General features: G+C 42.3%; 1 protein-coding gene across 2 annotated transcripts in view; it reads left to right on the top strand.

Annotated features, from left to right (window-relative positions):
• The first annotated feature begins 437 nt into the window (after positions 1 to 437).
• The window catches only part of FAAH2 (fatty acid amide hydrolase 2), a 49,215-nt gene continuing 31,638 nt past the window's right edge, over positions 438 to 18,014 (top strand). The window contains exons 1-3 of one of the 2 annotated variants that reach the window (XM_081115392.1): positions 438 to 763; positions 9,080 to 9,162; positions 17,185 to 17,321. In XM_081115392.1, the coding sequence (XP_080971518.1) occupies positions 572 to 763; positions 9,080 to 9,162; positions 17,185 to 17,321 (412 nt within the window). In that variant the 5' untranslated portion in view covers positions 438 to 571. The remainder of the gene's footprint in view (positions 764 to 9,079; positions 9,163 to 17,184; positions 17,322 to 18,014) is intronic. The other variant, XM_081115393.1, reaches the window with a different exon arrangement.

The following is an 18,014-nucleotide window of genomic DNA, read 5'->3' as shown; positions in this document are numbered from 1 at the left end:
TATGATTTTACAAGGATTAAATACTATGGATATAGATAATATGTTCCTGAGGTTCTTGTTATTTAGCTGAACATACTAAATACTTACATACAAAGGCATACTTACACTTTTTTCACAGGTAAAACGAAATCAATAACACCTACCATTTATACTATGTGCCATGAATTGTGCCATTGAATTACCTAGTGTTTACCATAACTCTTTGATGTAAGAGTAATTACTCCTACTTTTCATGAGAGTAGTGTAAACTGGCCAAGGTTAGTTCGTGGCCGAACTGGCAACTTCAAAGGCAGTGTTCGTTCTTTTATCGCACTTTTCTGGGTTGGGCTCCCACGCATTAACAATGGATTGCGTTACACTCAGCCAGTTGCTAGGAGGACTTTACTCCGCCCCCATCCCTGGCCCAGAACCCAGCAGGTGATGACAAATCGGCTCCCGTGGAATTGTGGGTAGATCTCGGAGTCACAAATGAAAGGATTCCTAAACACTTCCTAGCTTAGTCTGTCCGGCTCCTCTGGCCGAGGGTGCACGGGACCGTCCAGCACTAGGACCCGGCGGAATCCCAGCCGTTATGGCGCAGCTGTTCTCCGCCCGGCTCCAGTTGCTGCTCCTGCAGGCGATGGGCTTTCTCATTGGCCTAATAGGCCAAGCCGCACGAGCCTTCAGCGGCCCCAAGTTCGGCTCGATGACCGCACCGCCTGTGACTGAACCATTACTGCTGCTGTCGGGGGTGCAGCTGGCCAAACTGATCCGCCAGAGGAAGGTGAGCGGGCGACGCGGATCGATTCCAATGGGGCCGGGCCGACCGGGCTTTTCGGGAGAAACTCCATCCCTGGGCGTTTCGCGGCGGAGGTTGTTGTGGTAACGAGTTGGGGTTTTGTGGGGACACATTTCCTTTCCACTCTCGGTGGGGCGGCGGAGGAGAGGCTTTGGTTGGGGAGGAACGGAGGCTTCTGGGAGTTGTAGTGTTTCTACCCCGAGCGTCGGTTGGGCATCGGTTGGGCTCTGTTGGCGCCGCTTGGCGTGTCTCCGTGTCCGTTCGCCCTGTTTGTGTGTAATAATGTTGCGGGGGATAAGTCAGGTGCGGTTTACAACATGATCCTGAGGAAAATCCATCCTCTCTTGAGTTCCCCGGTCCCGCCCCCGCCCCCGCCCCCGCCCTATGTGATACTTCTCCTTCAAGGGATTTAAAAAAATCCTCACCCGAGGATATATTTATTTATCCATTTAAATTAATTCGGGAGAGAGAGAGATATAGAGGTGAGAGAAACATCCATCCGTAGCCTCCCGTGCACGTCAGGACGGAGATGGGGGTGGGGCGAGGGATCGAACCCGCAACCATCTTTGCCGGACGGGCGGGCGACGCTCCGACCAACTAAGCCACCTGGCGGGGGGCTCAAGGGATTTTTATATTTAAAAAAACGTGTGTATGCTGTGGGTATACCTGCCACAGGATAGTAAGGCCCGTGGCAACCATATATTCCGTGTATAAGTTCATGTCGAATGCCGTGCGGGCTGTTTAAGCATGTTCCGGTTCACTGATGCAATTGTCCAGGTAATATACCCATTTTACACACGAGAAACCCGAGGTAAAACGATTTGCACAAATACACAAAAATTGGTGGGGATGCTTAATGCAAGCATGTGAGCAGCTCAAACAATTGCAAGCAGGACCATCTCTTTGTGCCATATGAATAGTGCCCTAGAGATCTTGGGTTATAGTCTAGTGTTCTTTCTTTATTCCCCTCTTATCTTTATCCCTCTCTTGTCTCATTTGTTTTTCCTCCTTGCTTTATTGCTAGAATCTAGAATGCCTTTTTACACTCCTGATAACCTTTCAGTGACATATTCAGCCGTTTTCCCTCTCTCCTCTCCTAACCTTCTGTCGGGGAGTGAGATGTAGAGGAAAGACAATAGCTTTCAAATTTTGGTCTGCCTCTTAATAGCTCTAGCACCCTGGGCAAGGATTGCCATGACAATTGCAAATAATGCGCCTCAAGCATTTTTGAGGGAGAACTAGGACAAATAAGACTGTCTTCTCCACTTCTTGCCTTCAGAACACTCTTATAGAAAATATATGTAGATAGTATCTTCTCATAGGTAAGCATATCAATAATGATTATCCGATGATGGTAATAATAGTAAGACATTGTATTGTGCCAGGTGGTATTTTCAATAATTTTACATAATATGACCTTAACCCTCTGTTGCCTATATATGTTCTCCCTGGCACATAAGTAAGTAGAGGCGGAGGATAGTGATTAGAAGGATCAACCTCAGAGCCAGACTGCCTGGGTTGAGAAATCCTGGCTCTCCTATTTAGCAATGCCATCTTGGAAACATCCCATAACCTCTCTGTGCCTCTGATTTTCTGCAAGAAAAATAGACTTGATTATAGAATCTCCCTTAAAGAATTGTGAGGGCCCTGGCCGTTTTGGCTCAGGGAATAGAGTGTGGGGCTGCAGACCAAAGGGTCCTAGGTTCCATTCCTGTCAAGGGCACATGCCTGGGTTGCGGGCTCAGTCCAACTCCGATCAATGATTCCCTCACATCATTGATGTTAATATTTCTCTCTTCCTCTCCCTTCCTCTCTGAAATCAATAAAAATATATTTTAAAAAAAGAATTGTGAGGGTTAAGGTCATATTATATAAAATTATTGAAAATACCACCTGGCACAATACAATGTCTTACTATTATTACCATCATTGGGTAATCATTATTGATATGCTTACCTATGAGAAGATACTATCTACATATATTTTCTATAAGAGTGTTCTGAAGGCAAGAAGTGGAGAAGATACAGTCTTATTTGTCCTAGTTCTCCCTCAATCCCGCCAAATTTCTACCTCTGTCAATGTCCATATTAACAACTTCTGCCCTTTCTTTGGTATTTCCTTCCTTTTTCTAGAACAGTGGTTCTCTCCAGGGGACTGTAACAATATCTGTTGACATTTTGGGCTGTCACAACTGGGTGAAAGTGCTTTTGCATTGAGTGAGTAGAGCCCATGGATGCTGCTAAACATACTGCGATGCACAGCAGAGTCCACTGCATAGCAAAGGATCAACTGTCCCAAAATGTCAGTAGGTCCCAGAATGAGAAGAACTGCCCTGGACCATTTGATGTTTGAGAAAGCTGGCCTCGTTTCAGTCCTACTGCTAGAGACTAGGTACAGTGATGGCGAACCTTTTGAGCTCGGCGTGTCAGCATTTTGAAAAACCCTAACTTAACTCTGGTGCCGTGTCACATATATAATTTTTTTGATATTTGCAACCATAGTAAAACAAAGGCTTATATTTTTGATACTTCTTTGATATATTTAAATGCCATTTAACAAAAGAAAAATCAACCCAAAAAAATGAGTTCGCGTGTCATAGGTTCGCCATCACTGGACTAGGAGGAAGCCATTAAAAAGATTCGTGATGATTTTGTCTATTTTTTTTATTTATTTGAGACTGGGTCAGTTTCAGTTGCATTTTTCGGTCACATCTAGGGTTCCAGATGGGATAATAATAGTTATCATTTATATAGTGCGTACTGTATACTAGGAACTTTATGTATTTTATCTTCAATTCTCATATTAAAAGGCAAGAAATTACTCTAAGATCAAGATAAAAGTGTAAATATGAGGGATTTGACATTGTTGCCTATTTATTTTAAGAGTACTAGCTCCAACAGGCTCTATGTACTTACCCAGATGTACTTACACGCATTGAGATATTATCTTTTGGTGCTGGCGTACATGAATGAGTACATTCTATACACTGGGTGAAGGAAAGTCATAAAGTTCTGGTTTGCCTTGAGACCTTCGTCAGAAAATTCAAGTTTCTTCCTGTTATTTTACTTATCCTGGCTTTGCTATGGGGATGGCAATTGTCTCCTTTAGTCTTTATACTAATACTGCAGGTTTGAAAAGGTCATTAAGCCACTAATCTGTTTTCCTTGTGTCTCTGAAGGCCAAAGGTTTGCCTTTTATTTTTCTCCCTAAGGATCAGGACTTGGGTACGTGACTTAACCCCTTTGAGCTTCAGTTTCCTTACTTGTAAAATGGTCATAAAATAGTACTTACTTCATAAAGTTGTTTGGATACTTTAATGGAATAATGGCTATGAAACAATTAACACATGCTCCATAAAAGTTAAATAATTTTATAGGTTTCCGTCTTATCTTTCAGTAGGAAACAGGAATACAACCACGGATGCTAGCCTTTTATAGGGGGATGTTTTGTTTTGTTTTGTATTCTTGGCCACTTTATTTTTGGTTTTATCAAACCCATTCTCATTACCTACACTTACGCTGCTAAGATAAATATTTTGCTTAGATGTTTAAAAATTGTATTCTCATAACAACCTTTCGAGATTGCATAATTAATTATCACCATCTTACAGATAAGGGAAGCAAAGTTTAGAGCGCTCTAGTAACTTGTCCAATGCCATACAGCTAAGAAGTGATAAAGCTAGGTCAATTTGATTCCATTCCATTGCTGTGTTAACTTCATGCTAATCAGCTCTCTGAATCGTCAGTTTCCTGTGAGTCAATGTCAACTCTCTATGTGCTTGCCTTTCGATTCATAAATAGTCTCTGTTTCATTTTCCAGAATTCAGGTTACCACTGTTCAACTTCCACAACCTCAGTTGGCCTCCAAGATTAGACCTCACAAAAGGATATCAACTTATCACTGTTGCCACCATCCAGAAGTGGGTCATTGTCTTTGTACACTTGGAAGTCTGATTTTGTTGGTGATCCCAAAGGTGATGAGGTGTTTTTTTAATATGTTTTTATTGATTTTAGAGAGAGACAAAGTGAGAGGGAGAGAGAGAGAGAAACAAGGATGAGAGGAAAACATAAATATTGATTAGCTGCCTCCTACACACACACCCTGGTGGGGATCGAGCCAGAAACCTGACTGGGAATTGAACCAGTGACCTCCTGGTGCATGCATCAACACTCAAACTCTGAGCAACACCATCCAGGCGGTGATGAGGTTTTAAAGACATAATTCCCACTCAGAAGTCACCTAATGATATGTAAATGAGGATGTCCTCATGTTATTTTATTTTTTGTTTTGTTAATCCTCATCTGAGGATATTTTGAATTTTAGGGAGAGTGGAAGAGAAAGGGAAAAACAGAAAGAAATATCAATGTGAGAGAAACACATCGATTGGTTGCCTCCTGCATGAGCCCTGACCAGGGCCCGGGCTGGGGAGGAGCCTGCAACCAAGGTACATGCCCTTGACCAGAATCAAACCCTGGCCCCTTTGGTCCACAGACAGACGCTCTATCCACTGAGCCAAACCGGCTAGGGCCTCTTGTTATTCTTAATAGCAAATATTTGTAAATCGGGGTTCTGATTAAATTTGTTATAGTGTGTGTGTGTGTGTGTGTGTGTGTGTATGAAAATTATATAACAAATAAAAAGAAATAAAATGACTCTTTATGTCCAAGATATGGAATGAGTTCCAGGACATATTGTTGAATTAAAAATAAACAAACTGTGCAAAGTGTGGAACAATTTATATAATATGCTGTAATTTTATAAAAAAAAAATCATTTGCTCTCTCCCTCCCTCCTCCCCTCCCTCCCTCCCTCTCCCTCTCTCTCTCCCTCTCCCCCCCTCTTTCCCTCTCTCTGTTTCTCTCTAGAAAAATGCATGAAAACTGATAGAGTAGTTGATTCTGGGAGAACTGTGAAGGAATGTTAGATGACAGGGGTGGGAAGGGCCTTTAGATTTTGAAATGTGCTTATATTATCTATTTGCATTAATATAATCAATACTTAATAGAGAGCCTGGCTGGTGTGGCTTAGTGGTTGAGCATTTATTGACCCATGTAACAGGAGGTCATTGGTTATCTTTATTTCCTCATACTTTTTAAATTTTTCATATCTTTTTATTTACTTTTTAAATTTACTTATTTTCCTATTATTTTACGTTGGCTAGCTTATGGCTTATTTTTATGAAGAAAACATTTACAATAGCTTTAGCTGCATTCTGTAGGTTTTGATAAAAAATGTTCCTCTTTTTGTGAATTTCTGTATAGTTTCCTAATTTAATTTTGTTTATCTCTTAGACCCATTGGTTATGTGGAAGAGTGTGTTTTGAAGTAGTTATGCCTTAAAATTTCTTTTTCTTACTTTGGTTTTCTAGAATTACTGGTTTATGATGATTGATTTAATTGATAGGAACTCTTACTAACTTTTGTGACTTAAGATTTTCTTTGTCTTAGATAAATACATTATCATTTTTCTGTTCATGATTCATGAACAAAAAGAGTATTTCTTTTTGATGGAATAAAAGTTCTCTCTATGTCCTTGAACATATTGCCTGTATTATTAAATTCCTAGATATAAACTTATTTTTGACTACTTAATTTGTCAATTTCTGAAAAAGCTATATTATCTGTTACTATACTTGTATTTCTGGTCAAGCTCTCTTTATATTTTAGGAGTTTATGCTCTATATGTTTGCCTGCTTTTTAATACAAAAAAGTATATTACTGTTATATCATTTTAATGGATTGTAAATATTTCATGTTTCAGTGTTGAAATTTGCTTTATCTGATATTAATGGAATCACATGTGCTTTCTTGTTTACATTTATCTCATGTATCTTTGCCTATTCTTTTATTTTCAAACTTTCATTGTCGGTTTGTACCAGGTGAATGTCTTGTAAACAATGTATAGCTGAGTTGAGCTTTAAAAAAAAAAACAACCCACAGATTTGATGTCTCTGCTCTTTGATAGAGGAATTCAGTCCTCACTTATTATGCTGTAATTTGCTTAATTCCTTCCATTTGATACAATGTTTATAATTTATTGTACCTACTCTCTCACTTCCCTTTCCTTACTTTTTTCTGGCTTGATCTAGTTTCTTTTTCCTTTTCTTTCCTGTTTATTTGGGAGTTCTACTTTGCTTTTTAATTTCTTAATGCTTATTGTCCCATGTGTAAAAGTTACCATTAAAACTATAATTGTATATCTATACTAATAAAAGCCTAGGTGGCCCTTGCGCCCTCACACAACTACGCCCTCACATTGTCACAAGATGGCCACCCTACATTGTCACAAGATGGCCACCCCCACATCATCACAAGATGGCCGGCAGGGGAGGGCTGTTGTGGGTAAACAGGCCTTCAGGGGAGGGCAGTTGGGGGTGATTGGGCCTGCAGGGGAGGGCAGTTGGGGGTGATTGGGCCTGCAGGGGAGGGCTGTTGTGGGTAAACAGGCCTTCAGGGGAGGGCAGTTGGGGGTGATTGGGCCTGCAGGGGAGGGCAGTTGGGGGTGATTGGGCCTGCAGGGGAGGGCAGTTGGGGGTGATTGGGCCTGCAGGGGAGGGCTGTTGTGGGTAAACAGGCCTTCAGGGGAGGGCAGTTGGGGGTGATTGGGCCTGCAGGGGAGGGCAGTTTGGGGTGATTGGGCCTGCAGGGGAGGGCAGTTGGGGGTGATTGGGCCTTCAGGGGAGGGAAGTTGGGGGTGATTGGGCCTTCAGGGGAGGGCAGTTGGGGGTGATTGGGCCTGCAGGGGAGGGCAGTTGGGGGTGATTGGGCCTGCAGGGGAGGGCAGTTGGGGGTGATTGGGCCTGCAGGGGAGGGCAGTTGTGGGTAAACAGGCCTGCAGGGGAGGGCAGTTGGGGGTGATTGGGCCTGCAGGGGAGGGCAGTTGTGGGTAAACAGGCCTGCAGGGGAGGGCAGTTGGGGGTGATTGGGCCTGCAGGGGAGGGCAGTTGGGGGTGATTGGGCCTGCAGGGGAGGGCAGTTGTGGGTAAACAGGCCTGCAGGGGAGGGCAGTTGGGGGTGATTGGGCCTGCAGGGGAGGGCAGTTGGGGGTGATTGGGCCCGCAGGGGAGGGCAGTTGGGGGTGATCGGGCCTGCAGGGGAGCAGTCGGGCATCAATCAGGCTGGCAGGGGAGTGGTTAGGGGGTGATCAGGCTGGCTGGCAGAAGCGGTTAGGGGCAATCAGGCAGGCAGGCAAGTGGTTGGGAGCCAGCAGTCTTGGATTGCGAGAGGGATGTCCGACTGCCAGTTTAGGCCCGATCCCTGTGGGGTCCCAGATTGGAGAGGGTGCAGGCTGGGCTGAGGGACACTCCCACACAGATGCATGAATTTTGTACACCTGGCTTCTAGTAATAGATAAATGCTAATCCTTAAGAACGCCCTCCCAGGTGTTTTACTTGTCTTACTTCTCCTCATATTCCTAAACTAAGACCCTTTGCCTAGGGTTGCCAGATTTAGCAAAATAGAATATAGGACACTCAGTTTAATTTTAATTTCAAATAAGTAATGAATAATTTTTATTAAAATTATCCCCATGCAATATTTAGGACCTACTTAAAAATTATTTGCTATTCATCTGAAATTAAAATTTAACTTGGTGTCCTATATTTTATCTGGAAACTGTGCCTTAATGTGCTTTTTTTTCCCCATCAACATTAGAGGTTTATTTATTTATTTATTTTTTTATATTACAGGAGACTCCAATAATCCTCTTTATTTCTTTTTTTTTTAATTGCTTAAAGTATTACAAAGGGTATTACATATGTGTCCATTTTTCCCCCCCACCCTAGACAGTCCCCTAGCCTCCCCTATCCCCCAGTGTCTTATGTCCATTGGTTATGCTTATATGCATGCATACAAGTCCTTTGGCTGATCTCTTACCCCCCCTCCCTCCTGCCCCCCAACCCTCCCCGGCCTTTGTCTCCACTCCTCAACTCCTAGATTTTTCAAAGGTGATGTATAATGTTAAATTTCAGGGTATTGCTATAAAATGGTATCTATTGTTATACTAGTTATTTACTAGAAAAATATTTGCTAGTTGAGTATATATATATATATACATCATATCTCTGGACTCTAATTTCTATTTACTTAAAGGGGAGCTTATATCTTTTACCCTACCCATTGTTCAGAGCCTTCTAATACTGGCATATGTGTGACTTTTTAGCTTCAAAGTAGACATCTTTTACCTCCTCACAATGGACTGGACTGGATAATTCATTGAAGATGTCCTAAATAAAAAGTGCTTGTTGGGTGTATAAATAGTTCTTCAAATAAACACCTGTTAAATAAATTATTGTATTTTGCAGGTGAAATGCATAGATGTCATTCAGGCTTATATCAACAGAATCGTGGATGTGAACCCATTGATCAATGGAATTGTCAAGTACAGGTGAGCATTTTTGCTCTGTCATGGTTTTTGTCCTGTTTCTGTGGCCATGCCATCTTGGCATATTTCCTGGACTCCTCTTCCTCTGTGTCCTTCCTTTGGTTTCTCACTGGAACCTACCCTAACTTATAATGCAACACTTCTTGCCTTTGTTGAGCTTTTATGTTTCTGACTGCTTCCTCTCACCTCCCAGTGACTTTAAGATCTTTGATGACAAAGAATACATTTTGTTGGTTTTTACATATTCATCACCCAGAACAAGGCCTGAACTTGGTAGGCATCACTGAGCGCTTATTGGAATAATTTGTTTTTGGTAGCAACTCTAATACAGAGAACACTCCATTACTACTACACATTCCAATGTGGATTTAGTATAGTAGATGGTATTTTTAAAAGATATTATGTATGTGATTTCTGTGTCTCAGTTACTAAGTAACTCTTCCAGGGAGCTGTGAAGTATTACAGGGACAAAATTTGGATTTGTTTTCCAGTGGCATCCTACACAGCACAGTTCTTATCATACCATGATCTAGAGCGGCATTTTCCAGATTTTATTCATATAGCACCTTCAAGATTTTTGTCTTGCTGGCATAGCAACTCTATTGTTAATTAATATACTTATTAAGTTGCATCACTTAAGTCAATTATTTTTAAATAAAAGCTTATATTACTACAAAAATGGAAAAATATCACTTGACAGTTACTGTACATGTAAATAAAATGAAAACCAGTATTATGAAATTATAAATATTTAAAATATTTTTATGAAATACAATGCTACATGAAATAGATTATGCTTTATAGTTGCTTTATACATTTTTTGGTAATTTTTATAAAGAATGGACTCAATATATTTTTATTGATTTCAGAAAGGAAGAGAGAGGGAAAGAAAGATAGAAGCATCAGTGATGAGAGAGAATCATTGATCTGCTGCCTCTTGCACACCCCGCACTGAGGACTGAGCCCACAACCCAGGCATGTGCCCTGACCAGGAATCGAACCATAACCTCCTGGTTCATAGGCTGATGCTCAACTACTACTGAGCCACACTGGCCGGGGCACTTTATACATTTTGAATTTAATAATTTCAAAAGCTTTTCCATAAAATACATTTGCTATGTTGTAAATGTGAAAAGTGTGACCCAGACAATTTAAGTTACTTGCCTAGTGTCATACAGGTAGTATGTAATAGAGCCATGATCCAAATATGTAGACATCTGGTGCCAAAACTCACAGAAACCTTGTCCCCTTCCTTTTCCTATGGACCAGCTCTACACTGGTATCATCCTCCCAACACTTTTAGCAGCTCTTCATCCCATAGGTGTTTCCCCAGATTCTGCATTGGGTTTTTATTTGAAATGTAATTTGCGGTTCATTTGTTGACTATATCTTTAAATATTTGAGAAAAGGAAATTCTGTTACTTTTATTTTTCTATTTTAAGGAGTGTGAGTCATAAGGAGGGAGGTCTTATGTTGTAGAACTTGTTTTTGTGTGTGAGGATACTAATAAAGATCTGAGGGAGAATTAAATTTCTGTCCTCGTTGAAAATGATGGGTGGGCCTACACATAGGAGAATGGAGAGGCTGCTGATGGGGGTAGGGAGAGTGGGGCAGGGCAGTAGCTGTGAAAGGATTGAAGATTTGGAGAGAGAGAAGCCATGGGTGGATTGAGAAATAATTTTAGTAAGTTTAATCATTCTATGTGTAACATCAGTGGTTTTCCTGCCTCTCTTAAAGTATACCCAAATGGCTTCACTGTGTTAATTATGTTTCTATTGTATTTGTAATTAAAGTATTGGCAAAATGAAAAATATATGGCCCTGGCCTATGTGGCTCAGTTGATTAAGAGTAACTCCCATAAGTTCAATTCCTGGTTGGGGCAGGTTATGGGTTCGGGGTGCATGCAAGAAGCAACCGATTGATGTTTCTTTCTTACTTCGATGTTTTTCTCTTTCTCTCCCTCTCCCTTCCTTTCTCTCTCTCAAAATTGATAAACATTTTTAAATGAAAAATATATGTAAAGCATGCAGCACTGGCCCTTACATCAATCAATTAGCGTTAGCTATTGGTATTGTTATGGTGGTTAATATAATAGGAGCTCCATAAATGGAACTGTCCTCATGATTATACACAGTTTTACTGTATTGCTATCCCCCTGTTTACCTGACACTAAACTGTCTCTCAAGGCAGTTCAGTGATTAAAGTCACACAGCTACGAAATATAGTAGCAGCAGAAAATATGGACTCTAAATCTGCTGGTTCCTAGCTTCTTTCTACTCTTGAAAGACTAATCAGAAAATGTTTACCACTTCATCAACTTCTCCCAAACCTGTTCTTCCGCCTAGTCACACAAACAAGACACCTGGGTGTAACCCTTGGCTTCTCCCCTCCTTTCCAAAGACGATCTGCCCACTTCAATTACTCAACAAGTTTTAATGGCTCTTCCTTATTTCCTGTGACACCAGGCATTTCCTGTTTCTTCATATCCTATTCCCTAGCTACTGAACTACTCCATGTCCCCTGACCCATTGTGCTCTCTCTCTGATCTCCCTAACTTTGTATATATCGTTCCTTCTGCCTGGTATTCTTCCCCTCTCCTTATCTCTTCTATATTTGGCTGAATTATTTTCCAAGAACTCACTCAGCTCACATCTCAATTTCACTTTATTGAATCATCTCAGCCTTTGTGAAGAGTCTGCTTCTGAGCTCCCAGACCACATTGTGCTCTCACCATTTTTTGTTTCATTCAGGGTCCAGAACCACACTATTCTGAAAAAATATACAGAATTGTCGAAATAGGTTTTTAAGGAATGAAAAAACTCAAGAGTGTAGCCCTGGAGCAACACAGAGATAACGAATGTAGGAAATAACTACCACCCTTAGATCTGAGAGGACAAAGGGAAAAAATGGCATTATCAGAATTAAGAAAGTCAAAAAAGATTCCTGCAGAGCTAGGACCTAGACCAGCCGTGGGCAAACTATGGCCCACGGGCCGGATCCGGCCCGTTTGAAATGAATAAAACTAAAAAAAAAAAAAGACCATACCCTTTTATGTAATGATGTTTACTTTGAATTTATATTAGTTCACACAAACACTCCATCCATGCTTTTGTTCCGGCCCGCCGGTCCAGTTTAAGCACCCATTGTGGCCCTCGAGTCAAAAAGTTTGCCCACCCCTGACCTAGACACACATGGGGAGGGGAGGGTGCTGTCTAGCTGCTGCTGCCTCAGAAGCTTAAAGAGGAAACCTCATGGAGCTATGATTCTGACCTCTGAGGGGCAGCCGCCTGATACTGGTACTTCGGAGGGGGTACAGTGAGACTGGTTCTAGAGTGTGGAAAGAAATAGGAAGCTCGAACTAACTAGATTTGCCTAGATCAGGGGTGGGGAACATCCGATAAGGCCTGTGAAATCATTTGGTTTAGCCCTGCCAAGGCATTAGGGATGAATTAATGAGATGTTTGACCAAATATAGCAGGCTAATTTTTAAGTTGATAATTTTGTATGGCCCTTGAATGATGTTATAAATAGCCAAATGGCCCTTGGCAGAATATAGGTTCCCCACCCCTGGTCTAGATGAAAGGCGGTTGTTGGGACAGGGTTATTAGGAACAACAAACAAACTGGAAGAAGCAAACCCCTTCACCTCTTTCCTTGCCTTTCAGTCTATAGCACCCTGTAATTGAGGCTCTAAGAGAGCATTAGTTAGCAGAAAAACAACACACCAACAACCCTGAGTTTTCCCAGTTTCATCATAAAGTGGGGGTATAGAATGCTTGATTCAGAGTTGCATTGCCATCCTATATAATAAAACCCTAATATGCAAATTGACCGAACTGTGGAATAACCAGTTGCTATGACATGCACTGACCTCCAGGGGGCAGACACCCAATGCAGAAGCTGCCTCCTGGTGGTCAGTGTGCTCCCACAGGGTTAGCGCTGCTCAGCCAGAAGCTGGGCTCACAGCTGATGAGTATAGCGGCAGTGGCAGGAGCCTCTCTCACCTCTGCGGCAGCACTAAGGAGCAGTGAGTGAGTGGAGTGGTAAAGAGCAGCAAGCCCCTGAGGGGTCCTGGACTGCGAGAGAATGCAGGCCAGTCTGAGGGACTCCCCCCCCCCCCTCAGTGCATGAATTTTGTGTACTGGGCCTCTAGTTGTGACCTTAATTGTCTCACCCACTGGACATTGTTCAATGCCTACTATGTGCCTGACACTGTGGTAGGTATTGGAAGGTATAAAGGTGAACAAAACACAGGCCCTGGCCTCTTTTAACTCCTTGTCTGGTGGTTGAAATATACAAATAGCTATTGTTTACAGCACAGTGGAGCTTAAGCTCTGTAAGAAAGAGAATACTGTGGGTGGAGGAGGTATACCTATCCAGGCCTGGAGAAGTGTCAGGGAAGGCTTTCTGGAGGAAGTGATGTAAAAACAAAATTCTGAAAAATGAATACAAGTAAACCAGATAATGATGGCAGTCTGTGTAGCTTCTGCTATAGAGGTGAAGTGGGTGTACAGCTTTTCACCAGAGCATGAGGGTGGAATCATCCTTGGATTTTGCTCTCCTGGACCCTGCTCTAATGAGACCACTGGGAGCAGGCAGGATATATAGTATTAAAAAGGCCTCTCAGCTCTAGCCGGTGTGGCTCAGTTGGTTGAGTGATGTCCCATGCACTGAGAGGTCACCGGTTTGATCGCCAGGCAGGGCACATGCCCAGGTTGCTGGCTCAATCCCCAGTGGGGGGGTATGCAGGAGGCAGCCGATCCATGTGCCTCGGTCATCAATGTTTCTCTCTCTCTCCCTCACCTTTTTTTCCTCTCTGTCTCAAATCAATAAAAACATATATTTTATTTTTATTTTCTTTCTTGATTAAGGTATTACATATGTGTCCTTATCCTCCCCTATACTCCCCCCCCCCGTTCATACCCTCACACCCCTGTTGTCTGTGTCCATTGGTTATGCTTATATGCATGCTATACAAGTCCTTTGGTTGATCTCGCCTCCTTACCCCCACCCTCCCCTGCCTTCCCTCTGAGGTTTGATGATCTGATCGATGCTTCTCTGTCTCTGGATCTGTTTTTGTTCATCAGTTTATGTTGTTCATTATATTCCACAAAGAGTGAGATCATGTGCTATTTATCTTTCTCTGACTGGCTTATTTCACTTAGCATAATGCTGTCCAGGTCCATCCATGCTGTGGCAAATGGTAGGAGCTCCTTCCTTTTTACAGCAGCATAGTATTCCATTGTAAAAACATATTTTTTTAAAAGGCCTCTCAGACCTCAGTAAAGTCTTTCACTCACCACACTGCCTAGCCCATGTATCATTCTGGTGTCGCAGCCTCCCTTTGGACGTGTTCTCAGTCTGTCTCTACAGAGGCGGGGTGAGGAGTCTTCTTCTTGGGCACCTGCTTGTAGATAGGCTAAAATTACAGGGCTTTCTTTGGTGTCAGAAGTTTAGTGCTGCCTGTGGACCTGAGCCCATGTGTAACGGTAGCTAGTTTCCTTTCTACCCATACAACCTTCTCTTAGCGTTCTCTGCATTTGCTGATTATGTGTGGCTTAAGTTTGGGCAGCATTAACAACAGGGCTTTTAAGGCCTTTGGAAAGGCCTCTGCTCTAGACTTGGAAGGAATAGGACATAGGAATCTGACCGCGCTGTGCTAACTGGCTGGGAAATTCCTAAGTGTCAAGTGTCCCAGGAACCGTGCCTCACCACCAGCAAATAGGCTGCCAGTAAATGGTGCTGATAATATCATACTCGTAAGACATGTTGAATAAATACCTGCTGAAGTTCTTCTCATTGTTTCTTTCTGATATAAAGGCTTACAGCCTATTTCCTAAACTTTATGTTGCCGATTCTCTGAATTCTGTGATGTGGGCAATTTGGCTTTGATTTAGTCTGCTAACACCCTAATCCTTTGACTTTCCTGACAGATTTTGTTGACTGTCAGGAGAACTTGATGATATTTGTAATGATGACAGTAATAGCCTCCTTTTATTGAGTGGCTTCTGTGTGCTCGGCACTGTATTTTACGCATTGGCAAATCATGTAGGTCTTATTGTTTTACTAGATGCCCGGTACACAAAATTTGTGCACAGGTAGGATCCCTAGGCCTGGTCAGCGATCAGGGATGATCTGTGGGGCGACCAGCGGGGCGATCGGGGGTCCCCGCTGGCACCCTCCTTGGCCAGCCTGGCACTGCCCACTTGCCAGTCCCGCCCCCTGCCGCTGCTGCAGGTCACCTCCCTCTGTGGGGTGACTGGCGGGGCAGTCAGGGCCCCCCGCTGGTACCTGCCTTGGCTGGCCTGGGGCCTGTGGGCTGGGGTAGCTCCTGCATTGAACATCTGCCCCCTGGTGGTCAGTGCACATCATAGCAGCCGGTTGTTCTGCCAGCCGTTTGGTCAATTTGCATATTAGGCTTTCACTATATAGGATAGGTGGTGAAATGGAGAGTTAAGGAATTGTTACTTGGAAGGTCACATAACCATCCCAGGTAAGCATGTCTCTAAAGTCTGGATCCTGACCACTCTAATAGAGTGCCTTTAAGTGGCCAGATTCTGTGTATTCTTAGTAGCCAGAATATAATATTTTCATTTTTAAAAAATATATTTTTATTGATTTCAGAGAGGGAAGAAGAGGGAGAGAGAGATAGAAACATCGATGATGAGAAAGAATCATTGATTGGCTGCCTCCTGTGCGCCCCACACTGGGGATCGGGCCTGCAATCCCGGCATGCGCCCTGACTGGAAATTGAACCATGACTTCCTGATTCATAGGTCCACACTCAACCAGTGAGCCATGATGGCTGAGCGGATTATAATATTTTCAGATGAATCTCTTGCTGTACCTAACTGGCTATCATAATGCTCTTATTTTTCTCACATAAGCAAGCGTCTGCAAAATGTAGTCAACAGTTATTTTCTCTGAGTCTTTATCTCCTATTTACACTGACACTGAAATCTAGCTTCTGTCCCTACCACCCAATTAAAAGTGCCCTGCCAACTCTGTTAGTTCCAGCGGTTCTCAACCTGTGGGTCGCGAACAATGAAAATACATCCTGCATATCAGATATTTACATGACAATTCATAACAGTAGCAAAATTACAGTTATGAAGTAGCAAGGAAAATAATTTTATGGTTGGGGGTCACCACAACATGAGGAACTGTATTAAAGGGTCGCAGCATTAGGAAGGTTGAGAACCACTGGTTTAGACGCTTTTCACTGCAAATAACAGAAAACCCGACTCAAAAGGACTGAAAACAATAAGGAAAATATATTATGCCATTAAATAGGAAGTCCTTAGGTAGTTAGCCACATACTTAACTCAGCAACTGAAAAATATCATCAATAACTTATGTATTCAGTCCTTTGCCTTGGATATCCTGGATTGTCAGACTTATTTTCAGGCTAGATCTTCTGATTGTTATAAGATGGTTGTCATATTTCATGTCTCAAAGGCCAAAATTGTGGCCAGATGCCTATAGGTATGTGTAATACCCTGGGGTATTTGACTTTGCTTGACAAATGCTAATGAATTTACCTTGGACCTAGCTCTATATATGCAGAAAAATCTATGGTTATAAATGGTTATGCTTATTTAGATTTTTTGATTGAAATAGACTCTGACTATAATCTTCCCAGTTAGATTGGTCCAAAAAGCACTATCCTGATTGGTCAGAATGGAGCCTCTCTGATTAGTTGGTGAAGATACTGATGAGGATATAACTGCACAGCTCTGTACAGGGGAAGCCTCTGTCCTATTGGTTGAAATAGGATTCCAGGAACTTCTCCACAAGGGCTTGCTCAGATGGCAGAAACACAGTGCAGGAAGGCAGTCTAGTGCAGAGGCAGTAGTTCAGTGCTGGTTTCTCTGTAAAGTGCAGTTTGCATGAGAGGCTCCTGTGTAGAAATGGCTGCTAAGCTCTGTTTTTCAAATTTGAGCTGTTAGCCATCAGGAGCCTTTCTTAGAAGTATATTCTTTCTCAAGGTCCACAGCTTTATGTAGCTCTGTTCCATTTTTTCTAGGTTTGAGGCAGCTAAGAAGGAGGCTCAGGATGTAGATAAAAAGCTTGCAGAGGAGATGGAAGATGATGCCACCCTGGAAAAGAAATGGCCCTTCCTTGGGGTTCCTTTGACAGTCAAAGAAGCTTTCCAGCTACAAGGTACTGTTCTTTTTTAAATTTTTATTTTATTTTATTGATTTTAGAGAGAGGGGAAGGGAGAGGGATAGAGATATAGAAACATCGATAAGAGAGAAATACTGATCGATCGGCAGCCTCCTGCACACCCCCTATTGGGGATCAAGCCCAAAATCCAGACATGTGCCCTGACCAGGAATCGAACTGGTAACCTCTTGGTTCATAGATCTATGCTCAACCACTGAGCCACACCAGCTGAGCTGTATTAATCACTTTTAGTTATTAAATATGTTCACTTACTTTACATTCAATATCTCATTTATTCCTATGTAAATTGAGAATCAGAAAAGTTAAAAGATTTTCCCAAAGTTTGTAGAGTTGGTAAGCTACAGAAATATAAATTGAACTTAGTTCTGATTCCAAAGTCTTGTTTACTTTCTATTAAGTCATATCACCTGTCAGTACTAAGCAAATCACCCACAATAGCTGGGTTGGTTCATTGAAGGTGCTCAGTAAATTGTTCCTATTTTTATATAATATTTTAATATTTTAACTTCTTTTTCTTTTTTAATATATTTTTATTGATTTCAGAGAGGAAGGGAGAGAAAGAGAGTGGTAGAAACATCAATGATGAGAGGGAACCATCGACTGGCTGCCTCCTGCACACCCCCCACTGGGGACTGAGCCCACAACCCGGGCATGTGCCCTTGACTGGAA

Source organism: Myotis nattereri (genome assembly GCF_964212035.1).
Source record: "Myotis nattereri genome assembly, chromosome: X".
Lineage (NCBI taxonomy): Eukaryota > Metazoa > Chordata > Mammalia > Chiroptera > Vespertilionidae > Myotis > Myotis nattereri.
This window is presented reverse-complemented; position numbering and strand designations above follow the sequence as displayed.